Source organism: Asterias rubens, chromosome 18 (assembly GCF_902459465.1).
Source record: "Asterias rubens chromosome 18, eAstRub1.3, whole genome shotgun sequence".
In the NCBI taxonomy this organism is placed as follows: Eukaryota; Metazoa; Echinodermata; class Asteroidea; order Forcipulatida; family Asteriidae; genus Asterias; species Asterias rubens.
Genome location: NC_047079.1, coordinates 2640994 through 2662222, shown reverse-complemented (window position 1 = coordinate 2662222; position 21229 = coordinate 2640994). Strand labels below are relative to the sequence as shown.

The window sequence follows — 21229 nt, the reverse complement described above, 5'->3', positions numbered from 1 at the left end:
TTTCTTGAATGAACTTCATTGCACTTTTGGAGAGCAATGCGAGAATTGAAATAGCCCCCTCTATTGACGATTACCCTTGGGGGGTTCAATCTTGGAAATTCAACGAAGCTGAAATTACGGAACCAGACTATCTACTGCATACATCCTGCAGAAACGTACTACCGGTGTCGCCGCCGCCGCATTAAAACACTTCCGGAGTTTTCGCCATCTTCAGAGAAAAAAAAGTGTCCGACTCCGCGACATAAAACCAGACGGACATAAAAACACCACTTTTTGATTGATTTCTTCCGGTGTTCAGCGCTTCCAATCTGGTCTGGTGTATCTGTGATAACTTCCCGTTGGTGGACACTCGTCGTGTTTGGGCCGTTTGTGATTCTTTGTCATAAAGAGGAACTTATGATGAGAAAAGTGTGATTGTATTTTGTATAGTTTGCCGACCCGCTCGCGCCCCTTCTGCTCCGACGACCTCCCCCGTATGTTTTACCACCATCGGGAGCATCAGAGCGTGCCTGTCTGAGTTTCGACGGCTTGTGTTACGGCCAGCAGTGCCCACAATTTACGCTGAAAGTGATATAAAGTGGTAGCCGGATCAATTATTATACATTTAGGTGAGTAAACCTACAAGAACACTTTCGTCTTATCGATTTTTTTTTTGAAATAAAGAGTCATTATCACATTTTAATATCAATTCAGACATTAATTGCATTAACTTGTTCTGCCTGGTTTTCCGTATTCATAATCATGGCATTGTGACTGTGGTGTCCAGCTTTTTTGTCTCCTTGTGTGTTCATTAAAATCACTTTATTATTAATAATTTAATTTTCATACAAAAATTAATGTCCCTAACTATAAAAAGTGTTTTAACAAAATATTGGAAATCTATTTTAATACTTAAAGGCATGCAGTGGACACTATGATTGGTAAATACTCAAAATAAATATTGGCATAAAACCTTACTTGGTAACAAGTAATGGGGAGCTTTTGATAGTATATTTTAAAACATTGTGAGAAACGGCTCCCTCTGAACTAACGCATTTTTTGAGAAAGAAGTAATTTTGATTTAGAGACCTCAGAATTAAATTTTGAGGTCTAGAAATCAAGCATCTGAAGCACAACTTTGTGTGAAAAAGGTGTTTTTTCTTTCATTATTATCTCGCAACTTCAACGACAAATTGAGTTCAAATTTTCACAGGTTTCTTATTTTATGCATATATGTTGAGATACACCAAGAAGTGAGAAGACTGGTCTTTGACAATTATGAATAGTGTCCAGTGTCTTTAACATACTGGATTGTGTTGTGGTTATTTCTGAAGTTGGAATGACATGAATAATGGTTAAAAAAAACAAACATTGCCAACAGATACAAAAGGTTCCCTTAGATTGCCTTGGTGCCCTGTGCAGTTATTATAATAATAATAATAATAGTGGCCTCTTATAGAGCGCTCAGGTCAGTCAAGCATGACGCTCATGGCGCTGTACAAGCAAAAATTTATACAGTGGTGTGGTGCTCTTTGCAAAAGTCTCAATACAAACTTCTACTTTCTAGAAGTGCTTCTGACCAGACGTACTTATCGCACCCTTTCCAGAGCGAAATTCAAAACCTGCTCACATGATTTAATGTTTTAAACATACAAGTTCATTCATGTGCAACTACAACACAGAATAAAACAAAAATTCAAAGATAAGTTTAGATACCCCTATGATGACTAAAAAAGGAAACTTTTATTTGTTTTATATTATAAAACAAATAAAAGATTCCTTTAAAGCATTTTTTGTATTCAAAGGCAGTGGACACTATTGGTAATTGTCAAAGACTAGCCTTCACAGTTGGTGTATCTCAACATGCATAAAATAACAAACCTGTGAAAATTTGAGCTTGATCGGTCATTGAAGTTGGGAGATAATAATGAAAGAAAAAACCACCCTTGTCACAGGAAGTTGTGTGCTTTCATATGCTTGATTTCGAGACCTCAAGTTCTAAACTTGAGGTCTCGAAATCAAATTCGTGGAAAATTACTTCTTTCTCAAAAACTACTCCACTTCAGAGGGAGCCGCTCCTCACAATATTTTATACTACCAACCTCTCTCCATTACTTGTTACCAAGTAAGGTTTTATGCTAATAAATATTTTTAGTAATTACCAATAGTGTCCACTGCCTTTAAGTTAAGTTAAACTTTGATCATTGAGACCAGTGTTATGTTGCATCAGTACATGGTTCACTGAAACAATGTTAAATTGAGGTAGTTCCTTTAAGACTTTGTCAAGACATTTGGCTCACCTCCCTAGTAAACCCCCTTAGAGGAAAAATCTATTTAGTCTATAATTGGATGATGATCGAAACAAGTGATAAAGAGAGTCAGGGGCTAGACCTTCCACATTAACAAACCTAACTGTGACACATTGAATACTCTGATAGTCTGGGGGCATTAATGAAACAGGTGCTCTCTGTGTAGTCTGTGTTATTGCTCTATCCTACATAGAGCTATGGCCCATTTAATGTCTGCTGACTATCTGGGATATTGATCTGTTTGATAAAATGTTGTTGACTTCCACACGTATATGGGGTGACCAAAAGCGAAAGTTTGTCTTTTGCAATGACTCTGTTGATTGGTGGATATTATTTCTAAACAAAACATAACTGAATGAAAACAAAAACCCTCAATTGTTAGTTTGTGTGTGGTTTTTGTGTGTGTTACACTGGGTCTAAGTTGCAGTAAAATTGTTGTCGTAATGGGAGGTGAGATTCACAGTTTTGGTATTATCAAAACAAATTTGCTCAAATCATATGTTTTCCTGTTTTCTTTTTTTACATTAGATATGTACAACTTTCATAAAGTCAATGTACACTTTCCTTAATTACAATGTATTGGGACTGGGACACCATAGAGTTAGTTTTAAATAAGAGTTAATAATGTGGCGTGACAGATTTCTTTGACAATTTTCATCAGGTTTATCAATCAGTGAGTAGGTCAGATGACCGGCGGTGATGACATGTACGCATCTCAAAAAAATGTCAGGAAGTTATTCGGCCGATATATGGTGATGTTAATTTAATTTGTCGACTGATGTTTTAAAGAGTCCTTTAGGCATCAGTCTGAAATGAAAGTCTTGTGGCACACTTGATCGATAAGATGCATTTTGTTTGATTCCACAATATTGAAGTGCTCAATGAATGTGGGAGCAAAAAATGTTCAAATCATTTGACTGTCGGCCTTAGTAATGTAGATAGTACTGACTCGATCTTAATCAAGAGCCAAATTTCATCAAGCCATTTTAAAGCAGAAAATAAGTAAGTCTAGTTGGCATGACACTGCTCTGGAATTGCAAAGGTTGTGGGTTCGAATCCCACCCGAGTAATATGCCTCTGGAGATGGTTTTTTTCTCCCACAGAACTCTGGAAAGTACTGAGACAGTGCTATCACAGATAGGTGTGTATGGGTAAAACCAAAGTGAATATTCAGAAAATACTTCTTGACAAATTTCTTTGCTTAGAAGCAAAAAATGAGTATAATGTAATTTGTGCTGGTAACCTGATTCTGCTAAGCAATACTTTTCTGTGTTTAGCGAGTTTTTATGCTTGACATATTTTATGAAGTTGGGCCCAGGTAGGTGGCAGGTTCAAATCCTGCTCTGGACAGTAAATTTTACATGCATAAAAAACAGTTTTTTTTAAATTTTTTTTTAAGTTTCACAAATTATAGGCCGCAAGTGAAGAATACTTAATTGTTAGCAGTTGAACCAACCAATAAAGCCATTAAATAGTATGTTTGTCTGTGCAGTGTATATTTCCAGTTGGCAGATACTAAATTAAAATGCCTTAGGGATGTGTTTTTATCATTACGACGGGATCACTCGGGAAGATCTGCTCCACTGCTGCTCAATGCTCAAAAGCTTTTTTTTAATTTGTGTGTGATCGACGCAAGCATATTGGTACTAGCACCTGTCAATTGTTCATTATTATATTTTATTTTCTTAGTCTGATGGAAACCTTATTTCATAAGTTGTGACAACGTCCTCGTAGGATGTGTTAGATTGCCTCTGTTAAATATTGCCTGAAGGATGTGCTAAGGTCAAGGGGGAACTAGGCTGCACATGTGCAAACTGTGTCATGTATACTGTTGGGGCTCACAAGGGCTTTCTTCTGGGAATTAAAGTTTTTAGTGGAATGTAATTTTATATTTTCTGGTGCAATGCATTGCATGTCTGTTCGATATTGACACATTCACATGTATAAAGTTTTTAGTGGAATGTTTTGTAACTTTTATACTTTCCGGTGCAATGCATGTTAGTTTGATAATGCAGTATTTGTAGAATTAATTTGTTTTAGTGGAATGTAATTCTATAGGCCCTATTCTTTGGTGCAGTGCAATAGTTTGATATTATGACACACAGCATTCAGAGAATTAGTGGAAGGGAACTTTATATTTTCCGGTGCAATGCATGTTAGTTTGATAATGCAGTGTTTGGAGAGTTAAACCTTTAGTGGAGTGCTTGTTAGTTCCATAATTGGTTTCTATGCTTTGATCCCAAACCATTCAATATAAATACCCCACTGTGGTTTTTGAATGAAAGATTACTAAGTTAGCAGCTAAACAGCCTACAATTTCATGTGGTTAGTTAACTGTGCAAGGTTGTGCCACTACACCAACCCATGGCGGTTGAAAGGATTCTAATTGTTGGTCAGCTTACCAGAAAATGCTACCAAGAATAGAAACATGTAGGAGGGGTGGCAAACAAAAAAATATGTGCAATTGTACAGTTTACAGTGTAGGCCTGGTACTTCAAGGAGCCTGGTCATTGCCTTGGTGCCCTTGAAATGCTAGAGTAGAAATTTACAATTTCCTCAGTCCTAGGGTGCCCTTTACTAAGGAAAAATCGCCTTGGCGCCCTTGCCCTTTAAAAAACAAAGCATTCAGGCCTGCAGTAAGATAAAGTAGTTGCAAACTTTCTATTTACGTACATTGTACATTGTACGTGTACTTGGCCCCAACCTGTACACGTGCATCATTCTTATTCTTACCAGTGTTCCTTGTGTTTTTGAAATGATGTGGTCAGGGAATGATGTCTGAATCTAATTAGTTTTGCATAGCAAAATATTTAGACTAAACAAGTTGTGTGCACACTGTATGCTATTATTGAGGAGAACGGATATATTTTGTGTAGCAGCTGTGCTGTATAACAGAAGAAATTTTCCGCTAGTACACGTATTTAATGTTATTCCAAACAGTTTGGTGTACACATAATGAATGTTTATGAGTGCAATGGTGCGAATATGTTCAAGAGTTGAAAGATGGAATGTTCTATTCAACGAGGCGGAGCCGAGTTGAATGGAACACTCCAGCTTTCAACGAACGAACATATTCGCACCATTGCACGAATGAAAAACATTCATCATTTGTTTTATATAACATCCAAGTAGATCTTTGTCATTTTGATTGAAAGATACAACTTTCAAAACAAACAAAGCGTAGGCCTGCAATTTTTAATTGTAGAAGCCGAATGCTAGTAATTTTACTAATGCCTTGCAGTAACACTGCTGCGTTACCAAAGACACGCGCACGCAGTGATGTTTTTACTCAGCTTTTTCGTTCCATCCGAAAAGTACCATTGCACGCTGGCAGCGTGCAATGGTCCTTTTCGGATGGAACGAAAAAGCACGATGAGTGACTCAGCGTGCAATGGTACTTTTATTTGCAATCACGTGACGGACAATCCTCCAATCAAATGGCAAGGATCTGCTTGGGTGTTATATAAAACATTCTAATGTACAATTTCTACTGGATAACTTGTGCTTCAGGTCGAAAGAGTTCATTAATTTTTATTTCAATTTTGTACTACATAGGCCTACATGTACGTATACATCCAAGTGCACCAGTTTCAGACCAGTGCGCCAGAGTCGCGCCGAGCCCAATAGATTAGGAGCAATTCTAGGTCGACCTAAATAAATTTTGGTTTCTGACAGGGGAACTTAACATTTACAGGCTCATGACAAGATCGACGTCTGAAACCAAGGTGCTGCAGAGTCATTTTGAACAACTGCAACAGCCAATCTTTTTGACTTCCATTGCATCCAGTTGCTCCGACATGTACATTGTAACTGTTTCAGACAGTGAACGTTTCATGTACTTAATTCAAATTTTGGTTCGGCGAGACTCTGGAGCGCCTGTCTGGAACGGTTGTTCATTGTGCCTTTACTATTTTGGTCAAGTACCATGTGTGCAGTGATACTCATTGATATTGATTCTCAGCAAACCTAAAAGGAACCAGACTGTTTATCTTTCCAGCATCAGTTTTGATACAGTGATGAAAACCCCAGTATGACTCAGGAAGTCTCTTTATTCTCCCACTATCTGGAATTAGTTTTTTTTTCAAAGTGACTTCCCATTGGTTTTGTGCATGAAAATGAAGCGTAGACATCCTCATTCTATCAATGGGTACATGTTAGCAGGGTTCTGCCCATGGTGGTCGGTGCAGGAAAGCCCGCCCGGCACTCGTGATTTCCCAACCACCACTGGCGAAATTTACTCTTTTTTCCGCCCCACCACACATTTTCTTACTTTTTGAATTAAATTTGCTGATTTCCTTCAACATAATGTAGACATTACATGTACATCACAGACTTTTGTCAAAGCGGTAACTCAAGATTTTCTCTTCATTCTCCCTTTATTTTTACACTGATTTTTTTTTTACCATAGGTGTCTTCCTTGGTTTTGTACTCAAAAGTGAAGTGAGGACATCCTCAATCTGTCAAATTATCCGGATTTATTTTGTTAGGTCCTCCAGTGTCAACGGGTAGACACCCCTGTCCCTACCCCCAACAGGCCCACAAAAGCCTGCCCTACTTCAGACTGTGCTGTTCCTCTGTTAATAAAAGCTGACTGCATGCCTTTGAAGTATGCATGATAATGGGTCCCACCACTAGTGGGGACATTGAGATGAATTTTTAATGAAATGTAAACAGGTGAGCGCTGAATTCAAGGGCATTTTTTTATAGACATAATTCAGTGCACATTTATGTAGTAGAGATGGCTTACAATGTGCAGTAGCCACTAGCGTCATGAGGTTAGGTTTGCAGTCGATATTTACGTTTGATTCTGGAACCCACATTTTGGGAATGTGTGTCCGAAGCACACTGAATTTGAAACAAGGTCTTGGAATGTTGTCTACTTCAGGTATGATACTTCACAGAGGCAACAAAGGCGAATCACCATGCCCCTGGTCATTGCCTTGGTGCCCTTGAAATGCTCTCAGTAGAAATTACAAAAATTCCTCAAAGGGTGCCCTTTACCAAGGAGAAAATGACTCGGTGCCCATCCCCTTTTCAAAAACAAAGCATTCATGTACAGGCCTACTACTTGGTGTTTATCTTGGCTCTGTGACTATTACTACGTCACAGGTTCCACTGTTGGAGGGTCCACTTACATAGGTCAAGCAATGGTCAAGCAAAGTGGTCAAAGCCCAGCAGTCGTATTCCTTACACTCATGTTTATAATTTTCAATCACGATGATACTCAGACCGCCAACCTGGACGTTTACGTCTGTTGTTAGCTCGAGTCTTTCACTTTCTTATGTCGTCTCTGATTTGCTGCCCTCTGTGTCCTGCTGGTCGTCAGCATGGTTCATGCTGTTACCGACTTCTCTGCCGTGTAATTAGATCCGGTCTTGCTGGATGTTGAACCAAGAAATGCTCTAGTATTTAGTTGAGGTTCGTACATTCTAAGTAGTCATCGCGATTAGAGATGAGTAGATTTAGACAATTCCATATTATTGTACAAGTGTTAAATTGATCACGGGTATATTTCCGGAATGATTTTCTTGACTGAATATTTTGAAATCAGTTATGCTCTGCATTGTACATGTACGTACGTAGATCCGGTTTTGCTGGATGTTGAACCAAGAAATGCACTGATAGGCTCTACCCTAGGTTCGTACATTCTAAAGTAGCCATCTCGACTAATGATGAGTAGATTTGGGTGATTCCATTCAAAGTGACTTTGTTAAATGGATCATAGGATTTAACCGGATATACTGGAATGATTTTCCTGACTGAATATTTTGAAATCCGTTTTTGATTTAATTGACAGATGTCAACTTCACAAGTTGATGATCAGTCAGTCAAGTTATTAAGGACATTCAGACAGTCGGAGCTTACAAGTGATACCTTTAACTTTTGTAGACCAAGTTTTTGTCCATGCCATGAATCTCTGCTCACTGCGAATGAAGATGTATTTTAGTATAATTTACCTGTAGAAGTTTCTGCCTCATTAGTCATCAAGTTTTAAGAGAAAAAAAGTGAAAATCACAGAGCAATTTTTTCAGGAGAGACACGTAAATCCCATTTGTACATGTACATGCTAAAAAAAACTTGTCCACTGAGACAAAACTTATTTATGTAAAATTGTTTTACTGATTTCTCAAAAACTTGAGCACCTCAGCAAGTAATATTTTAGAGAAGCTTTCTACCATCATTATCTTTAAACCGTGTAAGTTAAAATGTCAATCTGTGAACGTTTGTGTTTTGTGTCATACTTAAGTACCCAAACCCTTTAAATGCCTGTGGTTAGTGCATGGAGGTAGGTTAGTGTAACATGAGTCACAGTGGAATTACCCATTACAATTAATGTACATTGTAGATTGGCCATATTGATCTACATGTAGTATGCTAGCTCACTGTGTCTGCAGTGCACACTGCACACATCAGATTTAAACATTTAAAAACAAAATTCCCAACCATTATAATGTTGAACCATATGGTTGAACTCTGTTGATCAAACACTTTCAAATGACTAAAACCCAGTTAATATAATAATGATAATAACGAAGTCTTATATAGCGCACGTATCTACCAAACAAGGTACTAAAGGCGCTGAGTATATACAAACTTTCAGAAAGATAGGTTATTGCAGTGATGAATTTTGAGACCCAATAAGTTAGCACCTTATAATGGTTTACAAGGTGCTACGGCGCATACAGCAGTCAAAGCCAGGAACACCGGGGCAGACCCCTTCTTTTTTCGATAAGTGCACTGGGTTCTTTTACATGCGTTACACAACACATGGGACCAACGGTTTTACATCCCATCCGTAGGATGAAGCAATGGTTAAGTGTCTTGCTTAAAGACACAAGTGTCACGGCTTGGGATTCGAACCCACACTCTGCTGATCAGAAACACCAGAGTTTGAATTCGGTGATCTTAACCGCTCGGCCACGACACTTCCACAGTTGGTCTGTTAACTTATTTAAACGCCCGCTACATGTTACAAACTAAGGGTTTTTCTTCCTCAGTGTAAACTTTTTATATAAATAACAAACCGAAGACAAAGAAAGAACTATAATTTGTTTTAGTCGATTGTTGTTGTTTTACTTCCTTCAAACGAAATGAAACTAAATTGGTGCATGGTTTAAAGGTATATTGTATACTATTTCATAATTTACAGACATAACTTCCAAGTTACTACAAAACAACTTAATTGACTGAAAGACACACTATTCCCAAGTAACCACTAAAATTGTTTCACCAGGTCATTTCATTAACGTCAGTAACTAAATTTCAAAGAAAAATTTCAATTTGTGTCCGTTGAAGCATTGGTCGGCTGACCATCATTTGAAAGCGTAACTTTTTATGAAAAAAAGAAATCTGTCTGACAGTTTGAAATTATCGCCATTTGTTCTCTCTTTTCTCAACAGTCAACGTTGCACAAAAATAAACAGGGCGGAGGATGAATAATCAGCAATTGGAATACACAATCTGAGAAACGTTAGTGTCGGTAATGATTCTCAGATTAAAATTTCGGGGGGTTAAAATCTGGTGTATTTTCTCATTACCACATTACTTCAAAGGGAATTGATTCTCAAAATAATTGCTTTATAAATACCATCAAAAGCTGCCGTACTTCTATAACCAATAAGTCTTTATTGGAATTACACTTTTAAGAGTGATTACCAAATGACGTGTACATATACCTTCCCTTTAATTGTGAAATAAAAACAAGAACTGGAGTAGAAATATAGCTCAGGATGTGAAAGTTAAGGATACATGAAGATTATAGTTTATCCACGACAGGCGTGTTTTGACAAGGAAATTGTTTTCCCCTTATCTAATACGACCAATAAAGAGGAAATTGTTAGAGGATCTAATCGGGTCCAAAAGATCCGGTGGTCTTTTTAAAGTATTTATTGAAAGGTTGTGGAACCCAGCTGTGCATGTACAAACATTCACTTGCACTTTAAACGTTGTTGATATGGACTGAAGTTCCTCAAAGTTTGTTTGTTTGTTTGTTTTTCCCCATTGTACTAAATTGAAATCTCCCCAAAACAGTCATTCAATTTCACTTAAAGGCACTGGACACTATTAGTAATTACTCAAAATAATTGTTAGCATAAAAACTTACTTGGTACATGTAACAAGCAATGGAGAGATGTTGATAGACACATTGTTAGAAATACCATAATTTTGAGAAAGAAGTAATTTCTCACTAAAATAGTTGAATTAAATTCAAGACCTCAGCTGAGGTCTCGAATTAAAGGCATCTGAAGAAAGCACACAACTTGTTGGACAAGGGTGTTTTTTCTCCATTATTCTCCCACAACCTCGACGACCAATTGAGTTCAAATGTTCACAGGTTTGTTATTTTATGCATTGATGTTGGGATACACCAAGTGAGGAGACTTGTATTTGACAATTACCAAAGGTATCCAGTTCCTTTAGAGGGAAGGTTTGTTTGGTACATGGACATGTAACCACTAAAAATTTATGGCAAAACCTTAGGTTAGAAAGCCTGCAGCAGCGTCCACAAGACTCGCAAGCTTGTTGCTCAACATTTTTACTAGAGAAGTACAGAATCAAAAATAGAAAAAAGTAACTGCATCTAGTTTTAACATTATTATTCACTGTTTTTATTCGAACAAGTACTGGAATAAATAAATGGCTGTCAAATGTACAGGCCAACTTCAATAAAGAATTGTCGACTTCTGAACAACATTTTTGTAAAATTTAAAGTAGTTTAAATCCATGTTGGAAAACACCAGCCAGCTCTTTCAGTCATTAGTTTTCTGGCCTGATGGTAAAGTCACGGGCCTCGGGCCTGCTAGTCTACTCTCTTAACATAAATCTCACTCTCTTGTCAAAGTGATGTCAGTTTTGCTCTCTTTGAGAGTAAAAGTAAATCTGTGCCACTATTTCTGAGTGAAATTATTACGAGCTTCACTCTAAATCGAGTTTAAAGTACCGTGCTTTCACACTAAAAAGAGTTGTCCGATGTGTCCGTCATGCAAATAGTGGTCTGGGGGACAAAACAAGTTTTTTTTTCTCACCCTTTTATATTTAATTTTAAAGACAGCTGTGTAAGTTGCAAGCCCTGAGATGATAAGGGGGCTAGAGTTTTCTGGCAATAGTATTGTCCCAATTGAATTGTGGACGTAAACAGAAACTGGTGATAGACTACAGAAGGAATGCATTCGCTTTTGACTTATGTGACTCTGCATAACCCCTGTGATCCCAACTCAGCTTTGACTATGACCTTTGACCTATCATCCAAACCGCCCCCCTACCCCCCCATGAGCGAAGTGGTGGGCTGTTTTGGTTGTGGTTTTTAATTTCTGTTGCTTTAAAGTGCAGTTGGATCATGGAATAACTGAATACTGGATCATGTACCTGTAGTGTTGTTTAAGTCATACATGTAGCTTCTTGGTTCCTGAAAATAACCTGTGGTTGGCCTGACTTCTTCAGGGAAATTACTGGTTGTGCTTAGTTCTTTAAAGGGCAATGGCATCAACAAATTTCTCCTTGATAAAGGTCACCCTACGAGGAAATTGTAAGTTTCTACTGGAGTGTTTCAAGGGCAACAAGGCAATGGCCAGTGGGCACGGGGGCAATCGCCTCCGTAGTTTGTTGCATCTGTGAAATATCAGGCCTGATGTACATGTAGTGTCACTGTCTACATCCTCTACATGCAAGGTTTTATTTTCTGTTGAGGGTAGGTTTGTTTAGATCCTCACTGAACAATGCCCTAAGCAGGCCCGATACTTCCTTGTCATAAGAGCATGGCGATTTTTAGGAATGGTAAGCAAAAATGGGTCTCGAGAAGAGCGAAGATTGGGGCGAGATGGGTTATGAAAAGTAAAGCAATCCTTGATATATGTTGGCGTCTGGTCATGGAAGGCTTTAAAAACAAACAAAAGTACTTTGTAGGGCAACTACATGTATATATGAGGGAAAGTGAAATGTGCACTGGACATTTCAAGGGGCACCAAGGCTTTGTTGCCTTCATGAAGAATCATGTGGTACATTTAGACAATTAGTCATCTTCTATTAATTAGTCATCTTCTATCAGAACTAATTTGGGGCCGAACATAGAAAGATTGACTACACCGTGATTTGAACCAACAACCTACGGATCAACGTGCACGCAATCTACCAATTAGTCTATCTAGCCCTATTTTTTTGTTGGGGGGGGGGGGGGTGTCAGTCAGAAGCCATTCAACTGTTAACTGCTAGCTGTATAGCCAGGGATCACACCAAGTGTAAGATACAACCTGGAAAGCGGCAACAGAGGGATCACCTTTTAGGGGGATGCAACTTTTTTAATTTCAGATATCAAATGTAATAAAATATTGGGAACTGTAAGACAGAGGAGCTCTTTATTCACCGAACCCACAGTGTGTCCCCTAAAACCAAAAGTATGTTTTAAAGGGAAACCGTCCTCCACAGGGGAACCAATAATGGATGTGGGAATTAGATTGTTTGGATAGAGTCTTTAAGTGGGAACCGAAGCGCCTTGAGGCCGGTCGGGGATACGGCAGGCAGATGGGGGTCAAGTTCACACACGGAGCTATGGGTTCATGGAATGAGTTTCTGAGTGGAGGTGTTGTGTTTAGATCCTTTATCCTCCGGCTAAACAGATGTTCTTTGCGGTTGTTTGCGTACATGTATTTGGGGCAGCTGTCAGTTTCATGTGAGTTACTTTTCTGACGAGATGTGATTGTGATGGTAAAGTTGACTTTCTACATGATGTGAGTTTGATGGGGGTGAGTGTGACGGGGATGTGAGTGTGACGGGATGTGAGTGTGACAGGGATGTGAGTGTGACAGAGATATGTGAGTGTGATTGTGTGACAGATGTGAGTGTGGCAGAGATGTGAGTGTGACAGAGATGTGAGTGTGATTGTGTGACAGAGATGTGAGTGTGATTGTGATGTGAGTGTGACAGGGATGTGAGTGTGATAATGATGTGAGTGTGACGGGATGTGAGTGTGACAGATGTGTAGAGTGTGATTGTGCAACAGAGATGTGAATGCGATTGTGATGTGAGTGGGACAGGGATGTGAGTGTGACGGGATTTGAGTGTGACGGGGATGTGAGTGTGACAGGGATGTGAGTGTGACGGGATGTGAGTGTGACGGGATGTGAGTGTGACAGGGATGTGAGTGTGACAAGGATGTGAGTGTGACAGGGATGTGAGTGTGATGGGATGTGAGTGTGACAGAGATGTGAATGTGACAGGGATGTGAGTGTGACAGTGATGTGAGTGTGACGGGATGTGATTGTGGCGGGATGTGAGTGTAATGGGATGTGAATGTGATTTGATGTGAGTGTGACAGGATGTGAGTGTGACAGGGATGTAAGTGTGACGGCATGTGAGTGTTACAGGGATGTGTGTGTGACAGGAGAATTGATTGCCCAGTTGTTCAGCCTTCTGTTGATGAATTGTCGCATTATCCAGGCCTGATACTGGAGGTGCCGCCCTCCACTAAAGGAAAACTGCCCTGCCCTTTTCAAGAGCAAAGTATTAGGCCTGGTTGTGATGTGGCGACAAGTCGATGGAGTTTGAAGTTCCTAAACCAACTATTTGGTTGTATTATGTCAACATGAACCACCATGCTGTGTGGATGTCTTTGTTAATACACAAAAAAAAAAAACCACAAATAGATAGAACTGCAACACTGTTTTCTTTAATACTGGACCTCCTGCACAATGCTACATTTTAGTATTTTACTAACAAGGTGTATGGTCCTTGCACTGTCTGAATGATATAGAAGAAACTTGCCACCCTGCCAGGAGACCTTGCAGACAACAGTCCTCTGCTGGTAGCATGGTAGCATGAAAAGAGAACAACCCTCAAATTATGTAAACTTAGCGGATTTAACCTTGGGTGGCTCTCTTGTGTGTTTGCTCAAGTGAAAGGTGCGTGAAGAAAACAGGGCTTGGCGGAAAATAGTTTTGGATTATAAATGGTCAGCTTCGCTGGGAGATAATGCAGTGACGAAAAAAGAAAGGTTTTTAGTATTGTGCTTTGTGAATTGAAAGTAATTACCTGTGTAAGTCTGGCCTTTCAGTTTCAATGCCTGGTACTTTGTAGGTCAGTTTTCTTTGGAATATTTTCCAAAAGGAATGAATGGATTTGTAATAGCTACATACTGTATTCATAGAGAGCCTGTTGGTAAAGTACCAATTAAAAAAGGTCACTTCGTCAAAGGTTCCAGATAACATAACCAGGGCACAATTTCATGGCTCTGCTTACCGCCAAATTCTTAGCTTACATGTATGATAACTATTCTTCGCTTGCACGACAAGCGCAACATTTCAGCGCCAGCTGTGTAAGCAAATAATGCCTACAAGTAGTATAGTAACGTGGAGTACACACGCACACAAGCTAAAGTTCCCCGCTAACCCGTGAAATACACTTGATGTAAGAATTCCATGCTTACATAGGTGCCAATTCTTTGCTTACGGTAAGCATTTCATTTCAAACGGTGGTCTTGTGAATATGTCCATGCAGAAAGAGTAATCCCTAACAGGAATACACAATCTTTGAAGCATTTCCGAGGTAACGCTTCTTTCTTTACAGTACATGTACTATGTTCCAATTTTTGGGGATAAAAAGTGATGTATTTTTCTATAATCACAGGTACTTTGAAGTTGACATGTTTCTCAAAATGCATTATACTATCATAAGCAGCTGTATTCTTACCATGTACATGTACATGTACACAGGCCTGATACTTCACGGAGGCAACGAAGGCGATTGCCTCCGTGTCCCCTGGTCATTGCCTTGGTGCCCTTGAAATGCTCCAGTACAAATTTGCAATTTCATCATCAGGGAGCCCTTTACCAAGAAGAAAATGCCTTGGTGCCCTTGCCCTTTCAAAAACGAAGCATACAGCCCTGATGTACATGGTTTTTATTGACATTCAATTTCAGAGCAAACTTATCCAGTCCCTTTGAAGAAACATCTCAATATCGAAGTTGAAGTCTAGACCTTGCACTACATACATGTATGGGTATTATTTCAGGGCCTCAAGCAAGATCTTTAGAGGTCAGGAGTTGTTACAATGTGTACATGGACTGGTTTGTTTTCAGGCTTCATGTTTCAAGTCTGTCAGGGTCAAAAACGTGAGGTCAGCAACTTCTATTAAACTTGGTTCTCATTGAGGATGCAATGAGTAATTGTTCTAAAGAAATTTATTTCCATTTTCATTTCTGTCAAGAAAATTCCACAAATTGGAAAATACCACAAATTGGAAAATACCAATTTTGTTTTAAAGGTTGATAATGTACAATGTACAATCATGTCAATGATGAATGATATCAGTTGTCAAAGGTTGAAGGCTCTTAGCCTTTGAGAAAGACTTTGCTAGGATCGGAAAGTAATGCCCTTAATAACTTGTGCATTTATGTACCTTGGGCCGAGTAGTTGAAAAATGGTAGTCGCCACTCGACTAAGCAATCAAAAGTCCTGACTACGACACACTAGTCGCACTAGTTGCCCAGGCTTATGCTCCATGTTTTTTTGTTGTCCACCATGCAGGTTTAAGAGACATGCTGTATGAGTCAGCACAATGCCTTACGAAGGCACCCTCTATGAGTTTCTGAGTGAGGTGGGTTTACAACAGTACCACCACGACTTCGTCAATAAACTTGGGGTGACCGCCATCGACCACTTGGCCTACGTCCAAACGGACGATGTTCTACACGTTGGAATGACTGCCCCGGAGTGGCGTCGATTAAAAGCATCAATGAAGAAAGTCAAGAAGGGGAAATTCAAACCGGGGGTAAGTACTTATTTTCTTTGGGAGTGTTTTTAAGTGGAGGAAAGAGATGGGGGGTAGAGGGAAACAAACGCAATAAGAAAAGTACAGTGTAGCTGTATTTACAATAATTATAATAATAACAACATTTTTTAAAGCACTGGTACCCATGAAAGTGCTCAGGGCGAAATTACAGCTAACAATTATGTAAAATAGGGAAACCTGTTGCTTGTTAAAACAAAAGCATGAAACTGTGTTGCTGGTGATGACAAATATTGTGGCCAATCTATTCTGGTAAACTGGATTTTAAACAAGTAATAAAGACCTACATGTACAAAATGTAGATCTACCCAGGTGGCGGTCAGGGGTTGTTATGATCTAAGCAGGGAAGGATTCAAATAGTTTCACTCTTGTAACATCCACTTGACTTTCACTTTCCTGGAGATGCAGAGCTATTTCGATCAATACCCCCCCCCCCCCCCCCGACATGAGAACCAAGTTTAGGTTTCCGTTAGCAACCAAGTACCTTCATCATTAGTCAGGGGTTGGTTAGGGTCTGAGACTCTGTTTTTGGATAATTGGTGGGTTGTCACGATCTGGAATAATGTTGTTTGTCTGTCAACGGGTTTTATGCTGTGGGTGTCAGACAGTGATGATGTATAACGTGTGTATATTTGTATGGGTGTCAAGGCTTTAATCTGGGGAAAATATGCGCAAGATCGCAAGGCTAAACATGCACAAATTCAACTGTTTTGTATGCACTGTATTATGTACTGAGTGAAAAGTACTGTTCATAAATATCTTTCACAATTTACATGCAAGGCCGGGAAAAACAAAACATGTTTAAATAGCATCCCCGCCCGCTTCCTTTTTAGTGGCCGCCTTTTTCTTTCTTTCTTTAATAAATGTGTCAGGCGGCCATTTTGAAAAAAAAACACCCCAAAACCCCCTAAAGGCCCGCCCCGCCTCCTTCCTTTTTCCAAAAAGGCAGGATGCTAAAAAAAATTTTTTTTAAGCCTAACTGATCTGGATATATTCAGGGTGTTTGTGTTTGTTTGGGGCAAAACAAGACTCACTGACCCATAAAGTAGTAAAAGTACAGCTGCGTGCCGTAACAATCTTTTTACCAAGTTTAGTAACAATGGGACAACTTACACCGGATTTCAGGAGTTTCAATAACTTCCATAAACAGGTTTTTTATTACAAAAAAAGTGGCACATCTCTAAACTTGTGCAGCCGCTATTTTGTACAAACTTGTCTTGACTTTATACATGGTAGTATTTCTTACTTGACCAGTATCTTGCCTTCCGTGAAATGATGTTACGTACAGGGGATGGACCTTTTTGTAAACAAGGAGAAAATGGTCATTGGCAAAGATTGACAGGCCTAACAAACAAATGTTTTTGTTTCCTGTATCATGCTTGAACAAAAGAGGGCTGGTACACATGTGGGTAAACAAACAGATTTATTTTTCTTTGTTTGAAAGTTTGTATTATACTCAGCGCCTTGAGTACCTTGAGTCCCATAACCCCGGGCGAGCATAACAACAAACTAGAACATTGACAAATAAACGGAAGGGTTCTCACATGGAAGTAACGTGAAAACATTGATACTGTACTACATGTTTAAATACAATAGTTAATTTGCCTCTCTTTTAGCTTATTGAACATGATTGCATGTTTATGGTTCGTCGGATTACAGGAAACAGAGATAGTTTCTTGTTAGGCCTACTGTGTAAACAAATTTCCAGCAACATTAATTTGTGAAAAAAAAAAAACCCACACAAACGATCTCACACCTGTTAACAAGCAACTTGTGTAGGTCTCAATTCCTTATTATAACTGAAGACATGACAGGGATATTGGTACCCTTGGGCTAAACCCTGCCTTCCTTATGGACAAGCCTCTGAGGGTCCTTGGGCAGGCCAAGCTTGTAAAGGGAAGGAAGTGATATAAGGCATCTGTTACATAGTCACTCTGGGCGGGGGTTTGAGATGGGAGGAGGGAGGATCAACAACACTGCATGAGTTGTCACTCAATGGGTCAGAAATTATTTAACAAAGACTAGACAAAATATTTTTAAGAGAAATATTTCTACACAATTTTACCATGGAGGAAGGAAACTTACATCAAGTTATCTTATGGGCCTAATATCAAAAAGTTGGTCAGCCAGTTCAAGGTGAGGGATACATTTAACTGGTTTGGGCTGTCGACCCCAATCAACTGCCACCAGGGGAATGTTGCCACACTGGTAGATAGATAGATAAAATGGTTTATTAAAAAATTGTCCTCGCAGCACAAAGGCTGAATTACAAAAAAATTTACATAGATTTAAAATTTGAAATTAAATAGAAGGCAAATTGGTAATAAAAAAATATGTGAAATAGTTAAGCCACTCACCTAAATTTACACATTGAAAATTGCACATTGAAATTGAATTACTTTTACTCAAAAATGGTGTGACAGTACAACAAAACAAGAATTGAAAATGTTATATTTTTAAGAAAAGCAAGCAAAAAAAAAACCAATTAAAATCTGAACCTCAATTAGATAAAAGCAGGCCACTATTCCTGGGGTTTAAACAGGGATATCCCCTTCACAGTCTGTGTATGCATGGAGTATCATCACTAGGAGATTGGCTGGTAGAGCAGAATCGGCTACCTTCCCACCTTTTTTTTTTATAGAAGCAATTATAGTTTAGTGCCTTGTCCTAGTCAAGTGCACAAGTGTCATGACCGAGATTCAAACCAACACTCGTGCTGCTGACAACACCAGAGCTTTGCTCTGGTGAACTAGACCCCTTGGCAACGGCATGCTCGCATTTAAAGTTAAAACATTCGATTCCTTAAGGATTAACAAGCTCAGTTCCCTGGGGATTACACAGCCAAGTCTGCAACAAGAACAACACTCTGCCCTCACAGGTGTTGCCCATTTACCCCCCTGGGTGAAGAGAGGCGATTTTAATTAAGTGACATGACCAGGATTTGAACCCCGCACCCCAGCGCCTTCTCCAGTAGAGTCCAGTGCACTAGACCGTCCAACCAATGACCAAGACACAGCTGTGATGAATGGGCTGCACAGGGATAAATAGTATGATTTTGTTTGAAAATAACTTACGCAGCATCAGTTACATGTAAGGCCAGGGGTAGTGTAGTATCTGACTAGGAAAGCTACAAGTAGTATCATTTACCGCAACCTCATTCCCAGTGGTGTATGATCTTGCTGCACCGTTTATGATTTTCCTTTACTTTCCCGATCATAACCCCTGGATGTGTAGCTTTGAAAGATAAAAACATATTGGATTAGTCCTGTGGTTTTGATCCAATCTGTGTATGGAGACATTACGCAGAGCGCGCTGTCAAAGAATGATGTGAGACGCAAATGATTTTTGTGACAATTGTTTTACTAAAAAACTACAGCACCTTAGCAAGTAATTAGTTTTTTAAGGGAAGCTTTCTACCACCATTATCTTCAAACCATTTAAGTTTAATGTCAATCTGTGGACAGGTTGTTTTGTGTCGGAACAAAAAGTACCCAAACCCTTTTTTAACAAAAATATTTTTCTGTCTCTTGATGAATTTCAGAAGGGTGTCAAGGCGTCCAAGACTAAGCCAACGATCGTGAGGGTACCGTCCCAGCCGGGTACGCCTTCAGGTGGTCACATTATTCCAGCATCAGCAATAAATATCCTGGACAGAGAGCTAGGCAGAGGAGAGTTCGGCAAGGTTATGCAAGGAGTATGGACGGACAAAGACGGCCAAAAGGTAGGATCACTGTTTAAAACTTTTACAATGGGCGACTTTTGAGACGCTGGGTGGCAGCATACTTAGCGCCCCCCCCCCCCCCCCCGTAATGTGCGCATGCTCAGAACTACATAAACAGTGTAAATTGTCCTGGTAAGTCTGCTGCCACCTAGCGCTTCAAAGTCTCCCATTACAGGGTTTTCGCTAGGGTTTTGAAACTGGGGGGCATTCTGGACCAAAAATTCAGAAGTTTTGAACATCGAATTGCAACAAGGTCTTCATCCAGGGATCACATCCAAGTTTATGACACAAACTGGTGTGATGTGATCAGTGGCTACTTGTTCTTTGTTTAGCCAAAAATGTAAAAGTTTATCTCGTCAGTTTCCCTTAATATAAAGTGAAATCCACCCTTACAGACATACATGTATGGGGGGGGGGGGTGGGTAAGGTGATTGTACAGAAATGAATGATCTCTGAAGGGTTAAAGGTGGGCTGGAAGCTTCCTATCTCACATCCAGCACATGATACTGAGCTGCTTGCTAGGGCAAAGAGCAAGCCAGACATGGAACATACAAGGAGGTCACGGAGGCCATGACCCCTGTTGACCTGAGCCTCTCTTAAGGTTTCCCATCTATGGACTTCCAATGGAGATGCCCTTTTGTCAAATGAAAATGGCCTGAAGAAAAACTCTACGTACATAATGTACAGTAGTAGTAAACGTGCTAGTATGTACACAGCCATGTATACAACTCTTTGGGGAGAAATGTTGGTTCTCTCTCCAAGAACCGGTTGGTCTTGACGTTTCGATCAGTAAACTCTGCTTGTCTTCAGGAGAACGGCCTTGCCGTTTCAAAGAAGAAATTCCAGGGCGGGACCTGAAGAATGGGTGGACTTTTTGGAGAGGCAATCTACACCTGGATGATATTATACATCATAGCGGTGGAATGCTGCCCCGGTCAACCATGACCTGCTATAGCCATGACCGTTTATGACAAAAAGCTGTTGTAAACAAGTGCTTTTTTTTGTTGATGTTTTTTTTATTTATTGGAAACTAGAAAGGACAAACATCCTGTGCATACACAAAATGTAGGCTACATTGTTTTGTTGGAGTTTACAGTCATGAAATTCTTGCTGACTTTATTCTGTTTTTCGATTGTTTTGCCCTTGGAAAATCTAAAAATTATGACTAAAGGGACACGTTGCCTTGGATCGGGCGAGTTGGTCTATGAAAAGCGTTTGAAACCGTTTGTTATGAAATGCATGGTTTGAAAGATGTTTTAAAAGTAGAGTATAATGATCCACTCAAAAATGCCTCGAAATTGCACGGTTTTCCTGATACGTCGTGAACTAACACGCCATGGCATTTTGTGTCAGTTCGCAAAATACTATGGAAAAACATGCAATTTCGAGGCATACCGTAAGTGTGTGGATCATTATTCTACTTTCAAAACATCTTTCTAA

The 21229-nt window shown here is 39.5% G+C and overlaps 1 protein-coding gene across 3 annotated transcripts in view; it reads left to right on the top strand.

Moving 5' to 3' along the window:
• Positions 1 to 210: 210 nt before the first annotated feature.
• Positions 211 to 21229, top strand: part of LOC117302171 (activated Cdc42 kinase-like) — a 64310-nt gene continuing 43291 nt past the window's right edge. For all 3 annotated transcript variants that reach the window (XM_033785985.1, XM_033785984.1, XM_033785982.1), the window contains exons 1-3: positions 211 to 608; positions 15807 to 16050; positions 19610 to 19789. In XM_033785985.1, coding sequence (XP_033641876.1) covers positions 15838 to 16050; positions 19610 to 19789 — 393 coding nt within the window. In that variant the 5' untranslated portion in view covers positions 211 to 608; positions 15807 to 15837. The remainder of the gene's footprint in view (positions 609 to 15806; positions 16051 to 19609; positions 19790 to 21229) is intronic.